We start from the raw sequence: 20820 nt of genomic DNA, 5'->3' as shown, positions 1-20820 counted from the left end.
TCCACAATGTGCAGTGAAATAAAACCCTCAAGGCTGTGCTAAAAAGTTGAAATATAATAAATAGAATCTAAATACAACAAAATATATGGATAGAGAATAGATTTTTTTTTTTTTAAAGAAAGATAAAAATATAGAAAATATAAAATTTGAATAAAAATATAAATTAAAATATAACAAGAAAGGAACTATGAAAAGAAATAGCAGTGGTGTGCAAGTCATAATATTGAAAAACAGTTATGTAAAATAAGTTATGTTCCGGATTTTGTGGAACGGGCTTCCATGGAGAATCCCCAAAATGCCAGGATGAAAAATGGCTGACAAACAAAGTGGAATTCGGTTCCAACTTCTGTCCCACTACCCCAACAGGGTAGACAATGCTTCCAGTATGAAGTGTATCCCACAATGCACCGCTCCGCTCCGGCCGCTGAACGGGACAGAACGATGTCAGCTGATTTGGCAACTTCCAGTTTTGTGAGCAGGCTGTCAAAAGATTCAGCGTTTTAACTATTTCAATAACCCAATATCCTCAGAAAGGCTTTATTTGACTGACAGAGACTAAACAATTTGAGCTGCAGTTTTATTTGGTGTCAAACATGAGAGTAAAACTTTATTTTAATTTTGTTTCTGAGAGTAAAGTTGCGAGGGCCGTTCAGTTCTGACCTACGGAAGCCCGTTGAGGCCAAGTATTCATACATTTTATTCACGCAGTTTTTCTGTGATAATGTGTTAATTTGCTTTGTTTTCTCAAGATAACGAGAAAATGTATATTTCCAACTCCGGTGCATCACATGTGACATGACAAGCTGACTGACTGAAGACACTAACATTTGGGTTTTTTGAATAATAAATTTGACACGAAACAAGTTTTGTTATCCTGAGATCTCGAGATAATAATCTTGTTATCACGGGATAATGTAAATAAAATGATAATAATAAGTTCATTTATACAGCACAATTCATACACAGAATGCAGCTCAAAGCTTTATGTGAAATAGATCGATTGACTTTATTAATTCATGCTTGCAGTAAAGCTACTAATGCAGAATTTCATTCAATTTTCATTCTTTCATCAAAAGCATGAAGATCATAAAACATAGAAAGAGCACATTTGTACACCTAAAACAAGACAACGTAAAAAAGAGAAAAATTAAAAGTATTTGTACATACAGAGTTACTAAGAATAACTGTATAACTATATTTTAGCCTCAAGAGAACTGTTCAAAGAGATAAAACAAAGAATAAATAAGTGAATTAATTTAAATAGTTACTTCCTACGCAGTTGGGCAAAAGGAGACAAGTAAGCACAAACTATATTCTCTCCACATGCTTTAGAAAAATTGACAATACATTACTGTAAAACAATAAATAGATTAAGACCTGTAAGGACACACGGCCTCGGCGGGCTTCCGTCGAGTCGATCCCTCGCCGTTCTTCTCCTGCTCAGAACCAGAAGGGTTTGTTGTTGCAGGCCGGACGTCCCGCCAGCAGGGGGCAGTGAGCAGAGCCTGGACTGACGTGTGAGAGAAGACACACACACACACACACACACACACACACTCATCCTTGTACTTCTTTCTATCCTCATGACGACCCTCCATCGACTGACATCCATTTGCATCCATTCCCTCTCCCCTAACCGTAACCCTAACCGTAACCCTTTACTTAACCTAATCCTAAACCTAACCCTAGATCTAATCCTAATCTTAACCCAAAACCAAATCCGAACCCTGAAATTTTGGATTTTGGTTATCGTAATATACGTTGTGGGAGTTAAGGGGCGGAGTCTGAGGCTCGTGGGGAAATTGCGTGCCGGTGTGCGTACGCATGATTTTATGAATCCTATTATTTTTGTCTGTACGTACTTTTCCTCTTTTGTGCGCACGTAACCTTTTACTGTGAAATCAACGCACAGTTTTATAAATAAGGTCCCAGGTCAGAGCGAGTGTGTGTGTGTGTGTGTGTGAGCTGGCAGCTAGCTACCGTTGTTAGCATAGCTTCGTTGTACTCATAGACTGTAAAACTGATGCAGTAGTGAGTTCTTCACCAACAGATCGGGTTTACGATCGCCGCCATGTTGACATTTTTTGGAGCCGGAGCAGCCAGAGTGAAGCCGGAGCCGCAGCTCCACCTGCTATTGGTCCGTGATTGACCTGTCAATCACTGGACAGACGACCTGTCAATCACTAGGAAAACAACCTTGTTTTATATCCCTTATATCTGTTAATGACGCAATTATTTTGAAAATCTCCATAAGGACACACATTAGAAGAAGTGAAATTAGCTGCTGAGACCAAAACCTCTGGTGGAGAAAATGTATTGACTTTATATTTTTATTGTGGTGGAAACTTCTGTATATTAATAAAGAGGCTTGAGATCGTAGAAGTTGTCTTTCTGTGTCTTTAATGCTTGCAAGCAGGTTCAATGACAACACACAAGAGTGTGAGGCAAACAGCAAAGTATACAGAGTACATACACCTTATATAGTATATTAGTGCAAACAGCGATTTGGGTATGTTTGTGTTTCGACAGAGATAAGCAGACTAGAGCCTCTTTCAAATGGATGAAAAGCAGAAGTAAAAAGCAGAAGTAGCTACAGGTACACAGATAAGTTATTTATCATAAAGGTAGGACAGTACAGAGGGCACTCAAGGGTGAAATAAGGAATCGCTGCTTAACGCCGCTTCCTTATTGGCTTCAAAATTCCCCCGTGGTTTTGGACCTTTGGTCGTAGTAGAAAAGCTGATGCCTAGCTAGCTAACTAAGCTAACGGACAGCTAGCTGTCCAGCAGAAAACAGGCAGACTCTGAATCGCTCTTCATCCTCATCCTCTCCTTCAGTACTCCAGCGGGTGAAAGCCAACAGATTCACTCTGGTTCTGGAGGGAGCCTCGTCTGCTTGGTTTTGCCTCGCTGTACTCGGGGGGCGTGGCTTCATGTTCGGGGGCGTGGCTTCACGTCTTGTTGCGCTAGAGAGGAGGAGTCAACTTTGAAAGTTGTGTTTACAATCCACAACCAGCAAAATCCTCCTCAATATCGCTTTAAATTACTCGGTTGTCATTTCCCAGAAATTACGTTGAACTTTTCCTCCGAAGTCTCTGCAGTTTGACAACATGGAGGCTAAAGACACTGAGCTGCTTCTCTCATTTCTGTCCAACTCAACATTTTTCCAGTCCTTCATCCAAAAAGCTGCGGCCCGTTTGTGTTTCCTCCTCCTGGAGAGCGTTGTGATTGGCTCTCACAGTTGGACAGCAGAGCGTCCGGACGTTGTGACGCTCGTGCCGTTAATCGGCCTCGTTCACACATCCTGCCGACACAGAACGATTACCAGAACCCTTCTTATTTCTTTTTTGGGGGGAATGTGTGTGTGTGTGTGTGTGTGTGTGTGTGTGTGTGTGTGTGTGTGGGGAGGGGGTTGTGGCGTGTTCCCGTTAATACAAGCAGGAGGAGGAATTTCACCCCCAGTTATTCCTGCCTGTTTTTTTCAGCAGCTTGAGCGGTTGTTGGCTCGGTTCCCAGACAAACAGCACTTCCCTTTTAAAAACATGGAGCCTGCTGTCTGAAACTCCTTCTAGCAAATTACACAGTCATGATTCATGATTCATGATTCATGATTCACGCCGCCGCCGCTGTCGGGTCAGAAACCTCACATCTCCAGAACGCGTCCTGCTGTTCAGGAACGCAGGAGAGCAAGGTTTGTTTTCCACCCTGACCTCGACACACGGAGGAAACATGTAACTCTTCAGCTGCTGTTTCCAAAAACACACGCCGCAAAACCGGAGTTACTGTTCGGGCGTCACAACGGCGACGTTTCGATGTTTCGATGTTTCGATCCGTCCGTGAAACAGACAGAGGAGACGAGCTGGAGCCAGAGAACAGAGTCCATCTGCTGCAGTCCAGCAGCACACTAACTCTCAGGCTGCTTGTTTTTGATTTTATTTTTTAAAGTCGCTTGTTTTTACTTTTGATCATAACTGCTTGTAAATGATTCAACTCATCCCAAGTCAGTCTTAAGTCTTGAGACACAAGACCTGAGACAAGTCAAGTCCCAAGTCTAAATGTAGAGTATCAAGTCAAGTCAAGTCCAAGTCATTAATGTCAAGTCTCAAGTCTAAATGTAGAACAGCAATAATAAACTTTATTTATATAGCACCTTTCAAAACAATTGTTACAAAGTGCTTTACAATAAATAAATAAAAGCATGAATAAAAACACTAGAAAAGAGAAAAAAAAACAAAGAATAGAAAGTAAGCACAAATAAATAAAATGAAATGAAAATAATTATTTAAAAAAAATGGCTACAGCAACAAGATCAATGGAGTAAAAATAGAGCTAAGAAACAAGGAATAAAAGTAAAACACAACTGAAGTCAAGTCAGAACAAATCAAGAGTCCAGTATCAATTTAATATCTTAAAGAAAACTAAATATCTAGGACTTTTCAATGCAATATGGTTTTAATAGGATAAAAACTTGGTAAGAGCATCATGAGTTTGATTTCTATAATCAGTTTCAACTTCAATAAATTCAATCATTCCATACAAATTCAGAAAACAGAATTTAAATCCACCAGACAAAGACTTTAGAAACCTTTCAAAGTCAAGTCCCAAGTCTTCTCTCAATGCATCAAGTCAAGTCTCTGACAGATTTAACATTTTTTAGGAAACATTTAGAATAAAAAAATGTGTTGTTGCTTCATATTTTCTGTTTGAATACAGTTAGCCTAGTTTTTTATTACTTTGTTTTTTATACTGTGCATTTCAGTTTAAGGGGAGAAACAAGACTCACTGATAAAATGATTGTAGCCTCTTGCAATTTGGAAATCCAAGTAGTTTATATTGTGATTTTTGAGTTTTTTTCATTGATTGTGCAGCACACACACACACACACACACACACACAAGCCAGACTGCACGGCATGATGAAACCTGAGAAAACACACAGGAAGAGTTTCATCAGAAAACTGACTAATAAATCATTTGACCAAACGATCGCTGGCATTTTATTTTTGACTTCATATCTGATCTGAAGTCAGAGGGGAAGAACAGCTGCTGCTCAAACATGAACATACAAGACAATAAATACATAAAATAAATAAATAAATAAATACAAGTTCCACTGATGGGAACGTGTTTTTAGACTTGGGACTTGAGACTTCTGTTCTGTTCTCCTCGGCCTTCCTTGTCTCAGTCTTGCTGGTGAAGCGAGGCCAAAACACATGGAGGTTAATCCTCTACAGAAAGTGTTCCTGCCTTCATCCAAAACCAAACCACTTTATTTATGTATTTATGTATTTATGTATTTATTTATTCTGGTGGATTGTTTTCCTGTCGCTCCTCAAACAGCAAAACGAGGCTTTAAAAGAAACATGTCCGGGGATTAGAGACTACAGAGAGAAGCTGCAGCTGCTGATGAACTCAAAGCTTCATTCATTTGGTAGTTATTAAGCACATCTCCCCTATAACAATGAAGAAAACAACACACACACACACACACACACACACACACACACAGCTGAAATGAAACCTAAGCCTTGCTGCAGTGGCTCTGACCCTAAATACTCCCAGCCTTCCCTCTCTCATACAATGGGGATTTTCCATTTGCATTTAGTTTCTCTTCCCGGAATGAGGATACAGCCTCCCTCTCTCCCTCTGTGTGTGTGTGTGTGTGTGTGTGTGTGTGTGTGTGTGTGTGTGTGTGTGTGTGTAGGTGTGTGTGTGTGTGTGTGTGTGTGTGTGTATTGTATAACAACCGGAATAAACTTCCATATCGGATCCTCCCTGCGGAGCCTCCTACCGTCATTTACAGGAAGCCCCGCCCCGCCGGCCGCTTTCCCCTCTCCAAAAACCAGTTCACCTCGATCCTCAGTTCACTTTCACCTCCCGAGCCAAACAGCCGACATTGTTACTATTCTTCTTCTTCTTCTTATTATTATTCTATCGTGCGTCGCATCATGTCTCAGGTCAGCAGCTGTCTGCGGCGGATCTTCACCGCCTTCAACATCTTCTTCGCTGTGAGTAAAACCGGTTTTGTTTTTTCCTCCTGTCCCGTCTGGGAATAAGAAGTGCGTCCTGCGGCGGGACAGGCCCGGGCGGCGCGCGCTTAGTCACCAAAATACCTCCGAACTGCGCCTGTTTTTCCACTATGGAGTTGACTCAGAAATGGGAATATTAGGCTACAGATTCATATTTTTACTTTTAACTGCGTACTTCTGCATGTCTTAACTGGACTAAACAAATTTACAAAGTTTATTTCTCATAACTAAAGTATTGATTGGTTATTGACTTCATATGTAAGTCATTAAAATTGGTTGTTGGATCGATGCACGGAGGGGAAAGTGCGGTTTGAATGTGCAGCGTCACCCTGCTCAGAGAGTTATGGCGGATTTATCTCCAGCAGTTCAACACAAAGTGACGCATGTGAGACTTTAGATAAGAGATACAGAATAAAACAAAAGAAAAAGAGATAAAGTGTAGAAGAAGAGAGTTTTTTTTGTCTAAGAGACTGGAATAAAGTCTATATGAGGATTTATTGTTTGTTTTTGTTAGTAATTTTTTTTATTCCTTTGTTGTTTTTTGATTGACAGCTCTGCTCTGTTTTGTTTTTTCTGGCTTCTGTGTATTTGTCATTTGACTGTAATGAGTGTGACGTCACACACACAAAGGTCAGGATGTTTCCAAAAAAGCATCAGCTACAGCCTTTTTTTTTTTTTTCCCTTAAAGTGAAACTCATCTAAACCAAAACCCCTTAATTTTAACCCTGAAATTTCCTTAATTTCTCATCACATAAACATTAATTATCCATTAGAAATAACAGCTTTAATAAAGTAAGGTTAGTACCATGGGTTTATAAGGGATTTATTCATGGGTTGGTTCACAGAGACACTAGAAATTAAGGGATTTTTCATGTCTTTTGTGCAGGTTTACAGGTTATTAATGAGTTATTAATGGAAAGTTCCTGTCTCCCTGAATTTTACATTAAATTAGAAAGTAAGGAGTCAAACATTAAGGGGAGTGTAAGGAGGTTTTGATGGGGTCTCCTCCATTAATAACTCCCTTAAGTCATTTTAAGTGGATTTTGCATGAATTAAGGGGTGAATTCATGTAAATGTAAGGTTATTTTAAGGGATTACTGGTTCGTAGAATGTGGATTCAAACTAAAAGATAAAGCTGGTTGAGTCTGTTGTGCAGATTAAATACAGTGATACAGCAGAGTGAAGATGTTTCTACAGCTGGATCTCATCTTCCTCATCATCCTCCTCTTCCTCATCCCTCTCTTCCTCCTCTTCCTCATCTTCCTCTTCCTCCTCTTCCTGGTCTGGTCTCATGTTTCAGGTGGTCGGCGGACTCATCATCGCTCTGGCTCTGCTGTCTCAGGTCCTGTACAACACACATGGAGGAGGAGGAGATGTAAGAGTCACACACACACACACACACACACACACACACACACACTCAAATCTAGACTCACACATGGAGTGCGACACCCTGCCGTACCGGACTGCATGTCATTTTAGTTCTACAAACACTTCCTGGAGGCAGAAATAATCTGATTGGCTGGAGGACAAACGATAAACAAACATGGCCGCCCTGCAGCTTAGCAAGCTAATTTAACAAACTTGCATAATGTTAGTTATGATGGTTCGTCTGTAATGAAGCTGCTTGTGTACAGAAGAGTTTCCTTACCGCTGACCGCCATGTTGAGAAGGTTAAAGGTCATCGCTGCGTCAGAACTCTGAAGCTCAGGTAGCAAAATCTTCTTTGATTTTCCGACTTCATCATCAGACTTTGAGTGACGTTCATGCAGTTATGCTAGTTAGCTAACTGCTAAACATGAACGGCAAAGAAGGAACTCTGGTCCAAATGTAAATGTAAATAAAATATAAATGACAATAATTTATTTCATTCCTTCATGATGTTGAAGGTCAGCAGCTAGCTAACTAGCTTACCTAGCTAGCTATAGGCTAGTATGGCTAGTTTGAACTTGAAGGTCAGCTAGCTAACTAGCTAACCTAGATAACTTAGTATGATAGATTGTATTTTTTCAGTTAGCAGCAGAGCGCTAGGCTTCATAATATTAGCTTCCTCCTCTCTTACCTCTTGTCTTTTTCACTGAGCTTCAGTCTGATGTTACTTAGCCGGAAAATCTGTGGTTCTTTGGCTCCGCCCACTGAGGTTTAACTCAACCAATCAGATCATTTCTGCCTCCGGAGCAGCTCTGAAATATTTGTAGAACTAAAACGACGTTCCGCCTCGCATTTTTGAGCATCATTGATATTTAACACATTTATCCAAAACACTGATTAATAATAATAACACGTGAAAACACACACACACACACACACACACACACACACACACACGGTGTTAAGCAGCCTGTCTGTCTGTCTGCAGTTTGAAGGTCGCTCCACCAGCTTGCTGCTGCTCTACGTTCTCGGTGGCGTTACCATGGTGATCGCCATCCTGGGAGCCTTCGGAGCCCACAAGGAGAACAAGGTGGCTCTGATCGTGGTGAGTAGACACACACACACACACACACACACACACACTAGGACCGCCCAATAGTGACAAATTATCATATTGCGATTATTTTACTGAGTAGGCAACTGTGATATAAATTGCCATAGGCTACAGACAGATTTTACATTTTTCGGCAAACATATAAAATAAAAATAATGTCATGTTGCTTCATATTTGCTGTTTGAATACAATTAGCCTAGTTTTTTTTTAAATTATTTTAAGTTGTTTATACTTTTCATTTCAATTTAAAGGCCAGAAACAAGACACTCTGATAAAATAATTTTAGCCTCTTGCAATTTGGAAATCCAAGTAGGTTATATTGTGATTTTTGAGTTTTTTCCATGAATTGTGCAGCACAGACACACACACACACACACACACACACACACACACACACGCCAGACTGCATGGCATGACGAAACCTGAGAAAACACACAGTCCAGGAAGAGTTTCATCAGAAATCATCTGACCAAACGATCGCTGGCATTTTATTTTTGACTTCATATCTGATCTGAAGTCAGAGGGGAAGAACAGCTGCTGCTCAAACATGAACATACAGGACAATAAATACAGCAAAAAATACATGACATTGCGTGTGTGTGTGTGTGTGTGTGTGTGTGTGTGTGTGGTTCTTGTGGTTTTGAAGCCGCTCCTCTGTCAGTAATGTGTGTCATCAGACAGGAATGAAAATCCAGTCTCCCCCCCCCCCCTCATGCCAGTTTTGAAACTCTGGTAGTTTGTTAGTCCACAATGTGAGTTAGAAAGGAAAGTGAACTGTATTTATATGAGATTTTTGGTGTCACGTCTTAATTAGAGCTGAACAATTAGTCAAAAAAAATAAATAAATAATCTAAATCTCAATATGAATTTCTACACTTTCCAAATCTCAGAGAGTTTGGTCCAAACTGGATTTGTGAACAAGGAGTTTTAGAATCAAAACCTTCAGACTCAAACTCAGTAGATCTGCTCACTCACATCTAGTTTTTAACTAAAACACTTTTCTTTAAACTATTTTAAAGTTCTAAAAAACTGTGACATGAATCGCAGTTTAAATCGCAGTCGCAATATTCTGTCAAATAATCGCAATTCGATTTTTTTTGTCAATATCTTTCACTCTTAAATCTTTGAAGTCCCTTATCCTTGAATCTTTACTGTACCTTTACTGTACCTTTACTGTACTGTTACTCTTCAGCTGTTTCAGTGGAGAGTTTTAGTTTCCCATGATGCTCTAATGCTTCAGAGGCTTTTCCACCCTGAGAAGAAGAAGAAAACTCTGGAGGAAACAATGAATACTCAATCAAATAATATTCAATCAAAGTTATTGATTTGGCATGAAAACGGTCAAAATCCAAGTTATTGAATATGGGTTATCAGCAACCTGAACCCCAGACTGCTGCTGGTCTTCAGAAGCCAGCGGTCCTAACAGACCTGCTCCTCCTGTCCTCCAGTTCCTGGTCTGCATGGTGATCGGAAGCCTGGTGATGCTGAAGGTCGGCGTTCCCCTCGCCATCGCTCGCCCCGAGGTGAGAGAGTCCGCCTCTACTGAGTGTCTACTGTCTCTACTGTCTACTGACTCTGTCTACTGTCTCTACTGTGTGTCTACTGACTCTACTGAGTGTCTACTGACTCTACTGAGTGTCTATACTGACCCTACTGAGTGTCTACTGACTCTACTGTCTACTGACTCTGTCTACTGACTCTACTGAGTGTCTACTGACTCTACTGTCTACTGACTCTACTGAGTGTCTACTGACTCTACTGTCTACTGACTCTGTCTACTGACTCTACTGTCTACTGACTCTACTGTGTGTCTACTGTCTCTACTGTCTACTGACTCTGTCTACTGTCTACTGACTCTGTCTACTGACTCTGTCTACTGTCTCTACTGTCTACTGACTCTGTCTACTGACTCTACTGTGTGTCTACTGACTCTACTGTCTACTGACTCTACTGAGTGTCTATACTGACTCTACTGAGTGTCTACTGACTCTACTGAGTGTCTACTGACTCTACTGAGTGTCTACTGACTCTACCGTCTACTGACTCTACTGAGTGTCTATACTGACTCTACTGAGTGTCTACTGACTCTACTGAGTGTCTATACTGACTCTACTGAGTGTCTACTGACTCTACTGAGTGTCTACTGACTCTACTGAGTGTCTATACTGACTCTACTGAGTGTCTACTGACTCTACTGAGTGTCTACTGACTCTACTGAGTGTCTACTGACTCTACCGTCTACTGACTCTACTGAGTGTCTACTGACTCTACTGTGTGTCTACTGACTCTACTGAGTGTCTACTGACTCTACTGAGTGTCTACTGACTCTACTGTGTGTCTACTGACTCTACTGAGTGTCTACTGACTCTACTGTGTGTCTACTGACTCTACTGTGTGTCTACTGACTCTACTGTCTACTGACCCTACTGAGTGTTTACTGACTCTACTGAGTGTCTACTGACTCTACTGTGTCTACTGACTCTACTGAGTGTCTACTGACTCTACTGTGTGTCTACTGAGTGTCTATTTTGGACTCAGATGACAGACCTTACAGACTGTCTGTCACATCATTGTCTCTTTTTGTTGTTTTTTTTAAGCTGTGGGAGAAAATAATTAAAAAGGAGGGAGAGCAACATTTATTATCTAATCTAATCATACATTTATGATTAGTTTAAAACCAAGATCCATATATATATTTTATAATAGAATATACTGTATATATGTATGTATGTCTACTGTGGGGTCTACTGCCCTCTAGTGGTGCGCTGACACCCACAGCAGCAGAAATGAAGCATTTCAGCAGGCAATAAAAAAAAAACTGGTCTTTTAAAATATCTGATGAAGTCTTCAAATAAATCTAAATAAAAGTCTAGATAGAAAATAATTAAGTTTAAAATTCAAATTTAATTTAAAAAGCCTTAAAAAGTCTTGAATCTTGCTTTACTAAACACAGCTGGACTTCATGTCCCTTAACCAGAGGTGGGGACTCAAGTCCCAGTTTTAATAACTTGAGACTTGACTTGATGCATGAAGAGAAGACTTGAGACTTGACTTGACTTGGGTTCTGGTGACTTGGGACTTGACTCTGACTTGTACTTTGATGACTTGAAAAGGTTTCTAAAGTCTTGACTTGAGATCTTGTGTTTGTGTAAATGACTTAGATTGAAAGTGATGAGATTTGTTCCAGCGGACGACTGAATTTAAATTCTGTTTTCTGAATTTGTATGGAATGATTGAATTTATTGAAGTTGAAACTGATTATAGAAATCAAACTCATGATGCTCTTACCAAGTTTTTATCCTATTAAAACCATATTGCATTGAAAAGTCCTAGATATTTAGTTTTCTTTAAGATATTAAATTGATACTGGACTCTTGATTTGTTCTGACTTGACTTGCTGTTCTACATTTAGACTTGAGACTTGAGCATCAAGACTTGAGACTGACTTGGGACTCGTGCAAAGTTGACACCTCTGCCCATAACAGTTAATTTCCTGCTGTCCTTTTTCTTATTCTGCACATTTATCATCAGCTGTTAACTCTGTGTGTGTGTGTGTGTGTGCAGTTGGAGGGTCTGTTGAAGGACAAGTTACAGCGGGTTCTGCCACTGGATCGGGCTTCAGAAGACATCAGGACCGTGGCTGACAACCTGCAGAGCAATGTAAGATACACACACACACACACGGACACACACACACACACACACACACACACACACACACACACACTAAAGCTTTACATATGAACCCTGTTGTCCCAGGTGATAAAGTTCAGTTTTCAGACGGGATTTGCTTCGTATAGTTTGTATTTTTTTTTGTTTTGTTTATTATTTTTAAGCTTTACTTTGCTGTTGTAAAGCTTTGATATTTTCACTGTTGTAGGACGGAGAATGAGCTCAGCAGTTAATTTGCATCAGTTTCCAGATAGTTCGGCTCTGACGACGAGACAAAGTGATATTTGTATTTTTTTTTTTTTTTTTTTCCTTTGATCTCACTTCGTTTTGCAGGCAGCGATTTGAGTTTGAGTTTTTCTTCGCCTTCGGGGGATTAAATAGTTTTTCCTGCCCACACACACAGCAGCTTCTCACCACATTCGCTTCCTGGGTTTTCTGTGTGTGTGTGTGTGTGTGTGTGAGTGTGTGTGTGTGTGTGGGTGTGTGAGTGTGTGTGTGTGTGTGTGTGTGTGTGTGTGTGTGTGTGTGTGTGTGTGTGTGTGGGTGTGTGTGTGGGTGGAAGAAAGTTGTTTATGTTCAAACACACAAACTGTTGTTGACCTACTCGGGTCTGGCTCAACCGGTTTCCACTCCCAGCATGCCCCGGCAGGTTAAACAATAACAGGCACGGGGCCGTCTGATTGGCCGGCGGACGGGTTGCCGGGCAGAGATGCAAATCACACCGAGGAAGAGTCGAGTTAGAAGGAAGTAAACAACTAACTGGGCTGATGCAAAACAACCAGCGCCATTTTCTGTTGCTGAAAGAATGGAGATTCACACACACACACACACACACACACACACACACACACACACACACTGCATGTAAAACACAAACATCAGCACTGCCTCCAAAACATGAAACAACAGTTCTTCCACTGTTTCTCTTGGTAATTTAGCTAGTTCAGCATAAAATGGAAATGGATTAAATTTTAAGTGTTAGTTGCTATGGTGACAACACAACTGGACATTAAAGTCCAGATGAAACGGCATTTCGAGAGCGTCTAACTTCCGTATCGTGACGTATTTCCGAGTGAAACAGGAAAGACAGGCGGGACGTAACGTTGGGAGGAATTTGATTTGAACGTTGAAAAGTGGGCGTGTCCTAACACCCGAAGACACACCGAAGCACCGTGCTGCTGCTAGCTAGCTAACTAATGAATCTTAGCCTCTTAGCTCTGTGCGCTAAAAGTTGAAGATTGATTGATGGGTGGATGTCATGATATTATTGGTTGAAATTAGTTACGGGCATGCTTACGTAAGCACACGGCATATTTTGTTTTACAGGAAGAAAACATGATTGAATTTTGATATAAGAATACAATGAAATTGATTTTTGGTATTTTTTTTGGTATATATTGTTAAATAGGTGCACAATATGACCGGGGATGTGATCTAAAAGGGTTAAAAAGGCATTTTTCATTTCATCTCGTCTTTAAATGCTATAAGCTAACGTAGCTTAGCCTACGTTTAGTGGAGAAGAAAACAGTTAACGGACATCGGTAGAAACAGATTAACTAGAACTAATTCCACTAACTGCACAGATGTCAAAACTTAAACAGCAGCAGGCGGCAGAGCGCCACCCGGTGGAGGCAGAGAGAAACCATTCAGCTGCAGTGTCAGTTTTCACTGCTTTGGTTCTTGCTGTAAAACCTCTCAGCTCAGTGACTTCCTGTGAGTCGCTTCATACAGAAGCTAGTCCGACGGGTCACAGCAAGATGGCCGCCGCTCCGACCGTCCGGGAACGTTGATTTGAATGGGAAAGACCGTTCTGTCCATTCCAGTTGAATCCTGCACCTGCTGGACTGCAGGCTGCTTATTGGGTAAAATAAAAAAGTAAAGTTGCTGCGAACCAACAAAATCACAACCAGGAACTGATTCTTCAGATTCTTCTTCTTCTCCTTCTTATCAACACCAAAGATGCTGCGTGGCAGACGGGATACAGGCTGAACTCGACTCTTGAGTGATAAATGTTTTGTGTTTTTCTGTGTTTTTCCTGTTTGTCTGCAGCTGCACTGCTGCGGTCTGTTCAGCTACAAAGACTGGGAGGATCAGATCCCCGACTCCTGCCTGTGCAACTCAGAGGAGGAGGTGGAGGGACTGTGCCAGAGAATCCAGTACAAGGTGAGTACACACACACACACACACACACACACACACACACACACAGCTGAGTTGTGTTGAATGCGGGTTACCAAGGTCTCTCTTTCTCTTCCAGAACTTGTTCCAGTTGAGGTCGGTCTACACTCAGGTGAGCGGCTCTGCAACTAAACCTGCAGCAAATAAAATAAATAGTTAAAGTTGCTCCATGTTTCATTTTAACCATCAGTATATCATTATCATATTAATGTGGCTACCACCTTGGTCTAATGACTGTAAAGCAGTGAGTCCATGTTGGAGACGATTGATCTCACTCCAGTAGTACCGTCATTACACTGATGTCTTTAAACGAATGTGCAGATGATTTACTGATGGTGAAATTTTAAAAGTCTCACCCTGCAGATCTTCTTCACCGTCGCCAAATAGAATAAATCATTTTATTTTTCAGCATTTCTTAAATAAAATAAGAGTAAAACTGACCTCCTTCTTCCCTCCCTCCCTCCCTCCATCAGACCTGCTTCCCCATCATCATGAGCTTCCTCTCCCTGGTGGCGGACGTGGTTCTGGGCGTGGTCTTCACTCTGGCCATCCTGGCGGTGAGTCGAAACGTTTTACTAGACGGACTTTGGATTAGACTGCGAGTAGAGTTTGGTGTGGTTTCATTTGGTGGTTTTTCTAATGACATCATGCTTGCATCACCTTGGACTTAACCTTGTGTGTCAACGTTCATATTACAACATGAGATAATATGATGAATTCAGTTTGCTTATTGCGCAATGTGAATTACAAACTAAGAAAGAATGAGATGGGCATGTTACAAAATTGGAGAGATGAACTGGAGGAAGAGGCAGACATTTTGTAAAATACGAGAAAGAGCCATCATTTCTCCAACCAGGGATGGAGAAACAGCCAGTAAAGTCAACTTTGCTCCAGTCCCAAGTCAAGTCCCAAGTCTAAAAGTAGAGTATCAAGTCAAGTCCATGTCATTAATGTCAAGTCTCAAGTCTAAAAATAGAGTATCAAGTCAAGTCAGAACAAATTAAGAGTCCAGTATCAATTTAATATCTTAAAGAAAACTACGGGAACAAATTTCATACAATAAAGCCGAAAATGAACCACAAGAACAAATTTAAAAGACATAACAGATATTCCTTGATAACTATAGTGCTACGGCATTCAATTTCCTGTGACATTTACATTCATAATACCCCGAAATAGCCGAAGATTGCTTGCTAGCTAGACTGTCGTTAGCTCGATTGCTAACGTTAGCCTGGAAGGCTGGAAATGCGTGTAAAGCAGACACCATCTTTTCTCCAATTTTCCAACCATAAAGCACGTGAACGCAAACGAGTCGGACAGTGGAATGGTGACGTCTGACTGCTAGCTAGGCTATCGCTAGCTTGATTGCTAACGTAGGAATCGTTGGTACAGAAGACAAGAAATTAACAGACACACATACAGCAGACACTCGCCTCCATCTCCTCCTGACCATTGATTATGTATATATACAGTATATATATATGGATACACATTTATTATTATTATTTGCATTTTTGCACTGTCTCTATAGTTTTTATATTATGTACATTACCTCTATTTTTCATCTTATTACCTCTTCTTTTATTATCTTCTTGTACTTGTTTTTTCCTTGGTACTGTCTGCCAGTTGCTGCTGTGGCACCTGAATTTCCCCGAGGGGATTAATAAAGTGCTGTCTTATCTTATCTGATCTTTTTTCCAATTTTCCGACCATAAACCACATGAGAGAAGTACGACCGGACGTCACTTGAACGCAGGGTTGTGATGTGAGTCTGACTAACCCGCTGTGTCTCCCTCCAGCTGCTGGGCGTGGCTCTGTCCTCGCTCATCATCCACCAGATGCGCGTCCCGTCCGGCAGGCCGACCATGGTTCTGACGGTGCCGGCGGTCTTCGCCCCTCAGCCGCCCAAATACCAGGAGCTGTACAACCCTCCGGAGTACTAGAGACGAGCGCCGCCGCCGCCGCCTCCGGCACCGGACCGCCACGCAAAGAGCTTCGCGGCTTTCTCGTGCTCTCCTTTCCACGGTTCGGGGAGGCCATGTTGTTTATGTTGTGCTTTACTGTTTTTCCTTGAATGAGACGCAGCTGGTGGACTCTCGATCCAAAGTGCCTTACGTTACGTTGAGGATCCGTTCGTACCGTCGGCCCCAGACAATACCGGACTGGTGATCCTGTCTGCACAAGACAGCAATATGGCCGCCAGCAGGGAGTGGGAATTGACGAATGGGACAGAATTAATGTGGATAAGATGGTGAGATAAAGAAAACTAAAAATATCGCTGGTTAGAATCGTCTAATAAACAGCTTTTCTGCATCGGTTTTAAAAGATTTCCATCCGTCTCAGCATGCGCACAATCTGAAACGGCATTTCGCCGGTCATGAGTCAGAAGAGCGGCTTGTGATTGGCTTGGATTTGTGTTTTTTTTTTAAATTCTGGAGTGAATCAACTAGCCTCCTGCTCATTGGTCGGTGCTGTGAGGCCGAGGTCATCGATCACTTCAGGTCACAATTTGATTCACGTGGCAAAAATCAAACTTTCCACACCGATCTCACTTCAAATTCTGACTCGTGCACTTTTTTTTTTTAGAGAATCTTCATCGTTTCGACTGCTGCGGTTTTCATAAATAATTGCACTTTTAACGCACTAAGCGATCCAACGAAAGCACTTGTCAACCAGGCGTCGAATCCTCACACTTTCACCACTAAAAATACAGCAAATTGCCTTACAGCTGATTATAGAAGCCATACCAAAACGCAGAATGCATCCTGTTAATCCACAGAAGCTCTGAAATAAATCGTGGAAGCGATATCTTCCCTGCAGATTTAAGACCAAACGCTACCGAACTTTCCTCCCCAAGCGCTGCGCGGTCCGGCTGATCGGCTGGCGGTGATCAGGGTGCGGTCGATCCACTGGTACATCTACAAAAATTTAGTTTTATTTGTTCGGTTAGTTTATCTTGTATCCAGACATATCAAGCTTATTTTAGGATTTTTTTGGGTTGAAATAAAATTTTACCGGTTTCAACAAATTTGACTGTTTTTTCCAGGAGAATTTAACTTTCAGGACATTTAGAAAGTGAACTTGTCTTGGAGAAAGTAAAGATTTTCTTCACTGTTTTATGATGATTTCTTGAAAGAAGTCATATTGGCATGAATCAAGTGAAATTTATTGAACTTAGACTAAAAATATCAGGAAATAAGCTGATAGGTCTGGAGACAAGAGAAAATCACTGAACAACTTGTAATTTTTTGCAGTGTATGTATTCCTCACTTGCTCTTTTTGCCTTAGTGAATGTTATATGTGGTAAATTCATATTATTATACAGCGGGTCTTCTTTTTCTGAGGTTATCTGTCTAGAATTAATAGAGTACTGACTTCTCCTGAATCCCATCATTATCCACATTTTCCCGTTAGCCAGCATGACGCATCCAAGAAACCTCCAGAAGTTGGACTTTTAATTTGAAACTGAGCGGTGTAGCTGTGTTTTATTTCTTTTTCCTCATCACGTCGATGTTGTTTATCACGACGTTCAGTTTGAAAAATAAATTTTTTTGTTAATGATTATGCGTGTAAAAGGACGGAGGAGGGAATTGTCTGTTTCATTGTAAAGAAACACTTGTATGTTTGTAAAAGTGCATCATGTGTCACTTGTGTGCAAAAGGGAAAAAAAAAGCCAGAGGGATTGGAAAATAAAAATGAGAAATATTTTCTTAGTATTGTTTCTAAAAAGAGAAATTTTATTTTATTCTTTTCTTCGTTTCTGTTTCTGATGTGACATGGATGGACACCAACTGTCTTCTACTACAAATAAAAACATATTTTAACTCTCTGCCTGTGTGTGTGTGTGTGTGTGTGCGTGTGTGTGAGAGAGAGAGAGAGAGAGAGAGAGAGAGTGAAACTAACATGGAAGGTTTATTAAGATAAACTGTAGGGAAATGTAAAGTACACAGTGAAAAATAAAGGTGCCAATTGGGACTGAAAATGGTTCTTTGCAGCGACGCCATAGAAAAACCATTTCTGGTTCCACAAAGAACCTTTCAGTCCAAGGTTCTTTGAAGAACCATATAAACAACCAGATACCAGAACCAGATAAACAAAAACACAACGCAGAAGTCTAAGCAAAGGAGAGCAGAGCTCTCTGCGTTGTGTTTTTGTTTATCTGCCCTGTATAGACTCATTTACAATTGCACAGTATTTACTATGGAGGGTTCGGTTGTTTTCCACATTTATGTCATCACCCACCATCCAATAACTAAGAATTTGTCCAATAATAAATAATAATAATTATAATTTTATAACTTTATAGCACCTTTAAAAACCGAGTTTTTTTGCTTTGACAGTAAAAATAAAAGCAGAATACTCAAAATTTGAATTTAAAAAGCAAAGAAACAATAATAAACAGGGATTAAATTCAGATAGGAGGACAGAGGTGGAAAAGAGCAACATTCAAGTAAATGGTGGGATAAAATAAAAATAAAAGTAAGATAAAATGAAGACAATAAAATGACAATAAAAAGATAGAAATACAAGAAAATCAAAAGACAAAGAACTATATATGGTTCTTTGAGATTAGGTTCTTGTACCAGAAATGGTTCTTCTGCGTAACGAGTTCTGCTGCCACGCAGGAAGGAAAGAAAGTGTCAGGGATGAAAAACAAAGATGTTTTCTCACTTATGAAGATGTGTTTTTGTATTTTTGACATTTTACAACACGCAGGTCCAAGGTTCATGAAACTCCCTCCGAGCATTCAAGACCACAGAAACTTTCAATTCATGCCAGAAAAACACCAGAATTTCTACTTTTTTTTTATCTGACAGCAGGGAAGTGCAACAGCAGAACAAGTCGGCTTCTGAAAACCAGTGAAGAAGAAAGTCTAAAGATACATAAAGAGCTGGAGGAAGACCGCCACCTGCAGGGAAACACTACAGTACACTACTTACACATTTAACCCTTTAACAGTCAAATCTGAGGAAAAACATATTTTAATTCTCATCACAATAGTAAATGATTGAGAAAATCCATATGCTGGGTTTAGAAAATTAACATAAAATAAGGTTCTTCTCTGCTGCGTCGATAACTAAAAAATAAATCTGAAATCCGCACTCGTTTCAAATAAAAAATATGCAGCTTAGCAAACTGACTGTCTTTTCAGTTTGCTAAGCTGCATCATTTTTTTAAATTTTTTTTATTGTTCTTGAATTCTCATCACTAGAAATCCAAATACCAACCTGCACTGAACAAAAATATAAACGCAACACTTTTGTTTTTGCTCCCATTTTTCATGAGTTGAAATAAAAGATCTAAGACTTATATAAATAGGGGGGTCCCTATTTGCCTCAGCCTGCCCAAGGTTTCTTCCAAATTTTCCTACTAAGGTTTTTCTTGGGAGTTTTTCCTTGTGTGCATTTAGGTCTAAGGGTTAGACTGTAGAATAGGTAGATTGTTTGTCTTGCTAAAATCTGCTCTTGTCTATCTTGTGTTTTTCGCTATGCTTGCCCTACATATTTTTGTTCACCTCTGATTGTGTTTAGTTAGATCTAGCTAGGCTCATTCTCTGTAAAGTCCTCTGAGACATGCTTGTGATAAAGGGCTATATAAATAAACAAACTTGAACTTGAACTTGCGCCATAGCCACCGAGCCTCCGGAAGCCTCTTTAGCCGCTTTTCCACCGCATGGTACCGGCTCAACTCGCCTCGACTCCACTCGCTTTTGGTAGTCCCGCTTGGTTTTCCACTGCAGATAGTTCCACCTCAATGAACTCTGACCTCTCTCCTTTTAGAATCACATGGAAAAGATCACAGCTAACAACGCTCTCTGTTCTAAAGAGGAACTCAGGAACTTTTACTCTGAGGACATTTTAAATCCCACACTTTTTACTGTTACTGAAGTAGATTTTTACACCAGTACTTTTACTTCTACTGCAGTAAAATTACAGCAAGGTAACAGTACTTCTAGGATGTTTTAGTACTCTTTCCTCCGCTGCTCATCACTCTGCACAAACAAACAGAACAGATCATAACTATATGGACGGAAAATGTCTGTGGAGTTGAAGCGATACGTACGGCGACGATTAAGAATCCCACGATGAGTCTCAGTAGAAACACGAAGGTGTGAAGGTAACGCAAGCCTGAGGAGAGGGAGAGCGGTGATGTCACTCGGGTTAGACTCCTCCCACCACTGATGATTGGTTGAATCAGACCACATGACCCTCTAAACCTGTTCTCAACACTGGTCAGACCTGGACTCATCTACCCACGGTTCCCACAAATTCCAGGACTTTCCAAGACTAAGTCGAAGCATTTCCATGACCTAAACGCATTTTCTTCTTTCCTGGTTCGTTCATGTTGTTTTTCAGTCTGAAAACCAGCCAATGCAGTGAACAAGTTGGAAAATACTTTCTGCTAGATTCCCGTTTGGAAGATTCCCTGATCTTCTCTGACTTCCCCCAGAGGATTTA

At 40.6% G+C, this 20820-nt stretch overlaps 1 protein-coding gene across 1 annotated transcript; it reads left to right on the top strand.

Moving 5' to 3' along the window:
* The first annotated feature begins 5855 nt into the window (after nucleotides 1-5855).
* LOC139930274 (tetraspanin-8-like) lies at nucleotides 5856-18191 on the top strand. Its single transcript, XM_071923398.2, has 9 exons — nucleotides 5856-6006; nucleotides 7328-7402; nucleotides 8387-8503; nucleotides 9961-10035; nucleotides 12077-12172; nucleotides 14234-14347; nucleotides 14442-14474; nucleotides 14836-14919; nucleotides 16162-18191. The coding sequence occupies exons 1-9, from the start codon at nucleotides 5947-5949 to the stop codon at nucleotides 16303-16305; spliced, it is 798 nt and encodes a 265-aa protein (XP_071779499.1). The 5' UTR covers nucleotides 5856-5946; the 3' UTR covers nucleotides 16306-18191.
* The last annotated feature ends 2629 nt before the right edge of the window (nucleotides 18192-20820 follow it).

Source organism: Centroberyx gerrardi, chromosome 24 (assembly GCF_048128805.1).
Source record: "Centroberyx gerrardi isolate f3 chromosome 24, fCenGer3.hap1.cur.20231027, whole genome shotgun sequence".
In the NCBI taxonomy this organism is placed as follows: Eukaryota; Metazoa; Chordata; class Actinopteri; order Beryciformes; family Berycidae; genus Centroberyx; species Centroberyx gerrardi.
Note: the sequence above shows the minus strand (reverse complement) of the source record. Positions and strands in the feature narration are given on the sequence as shown.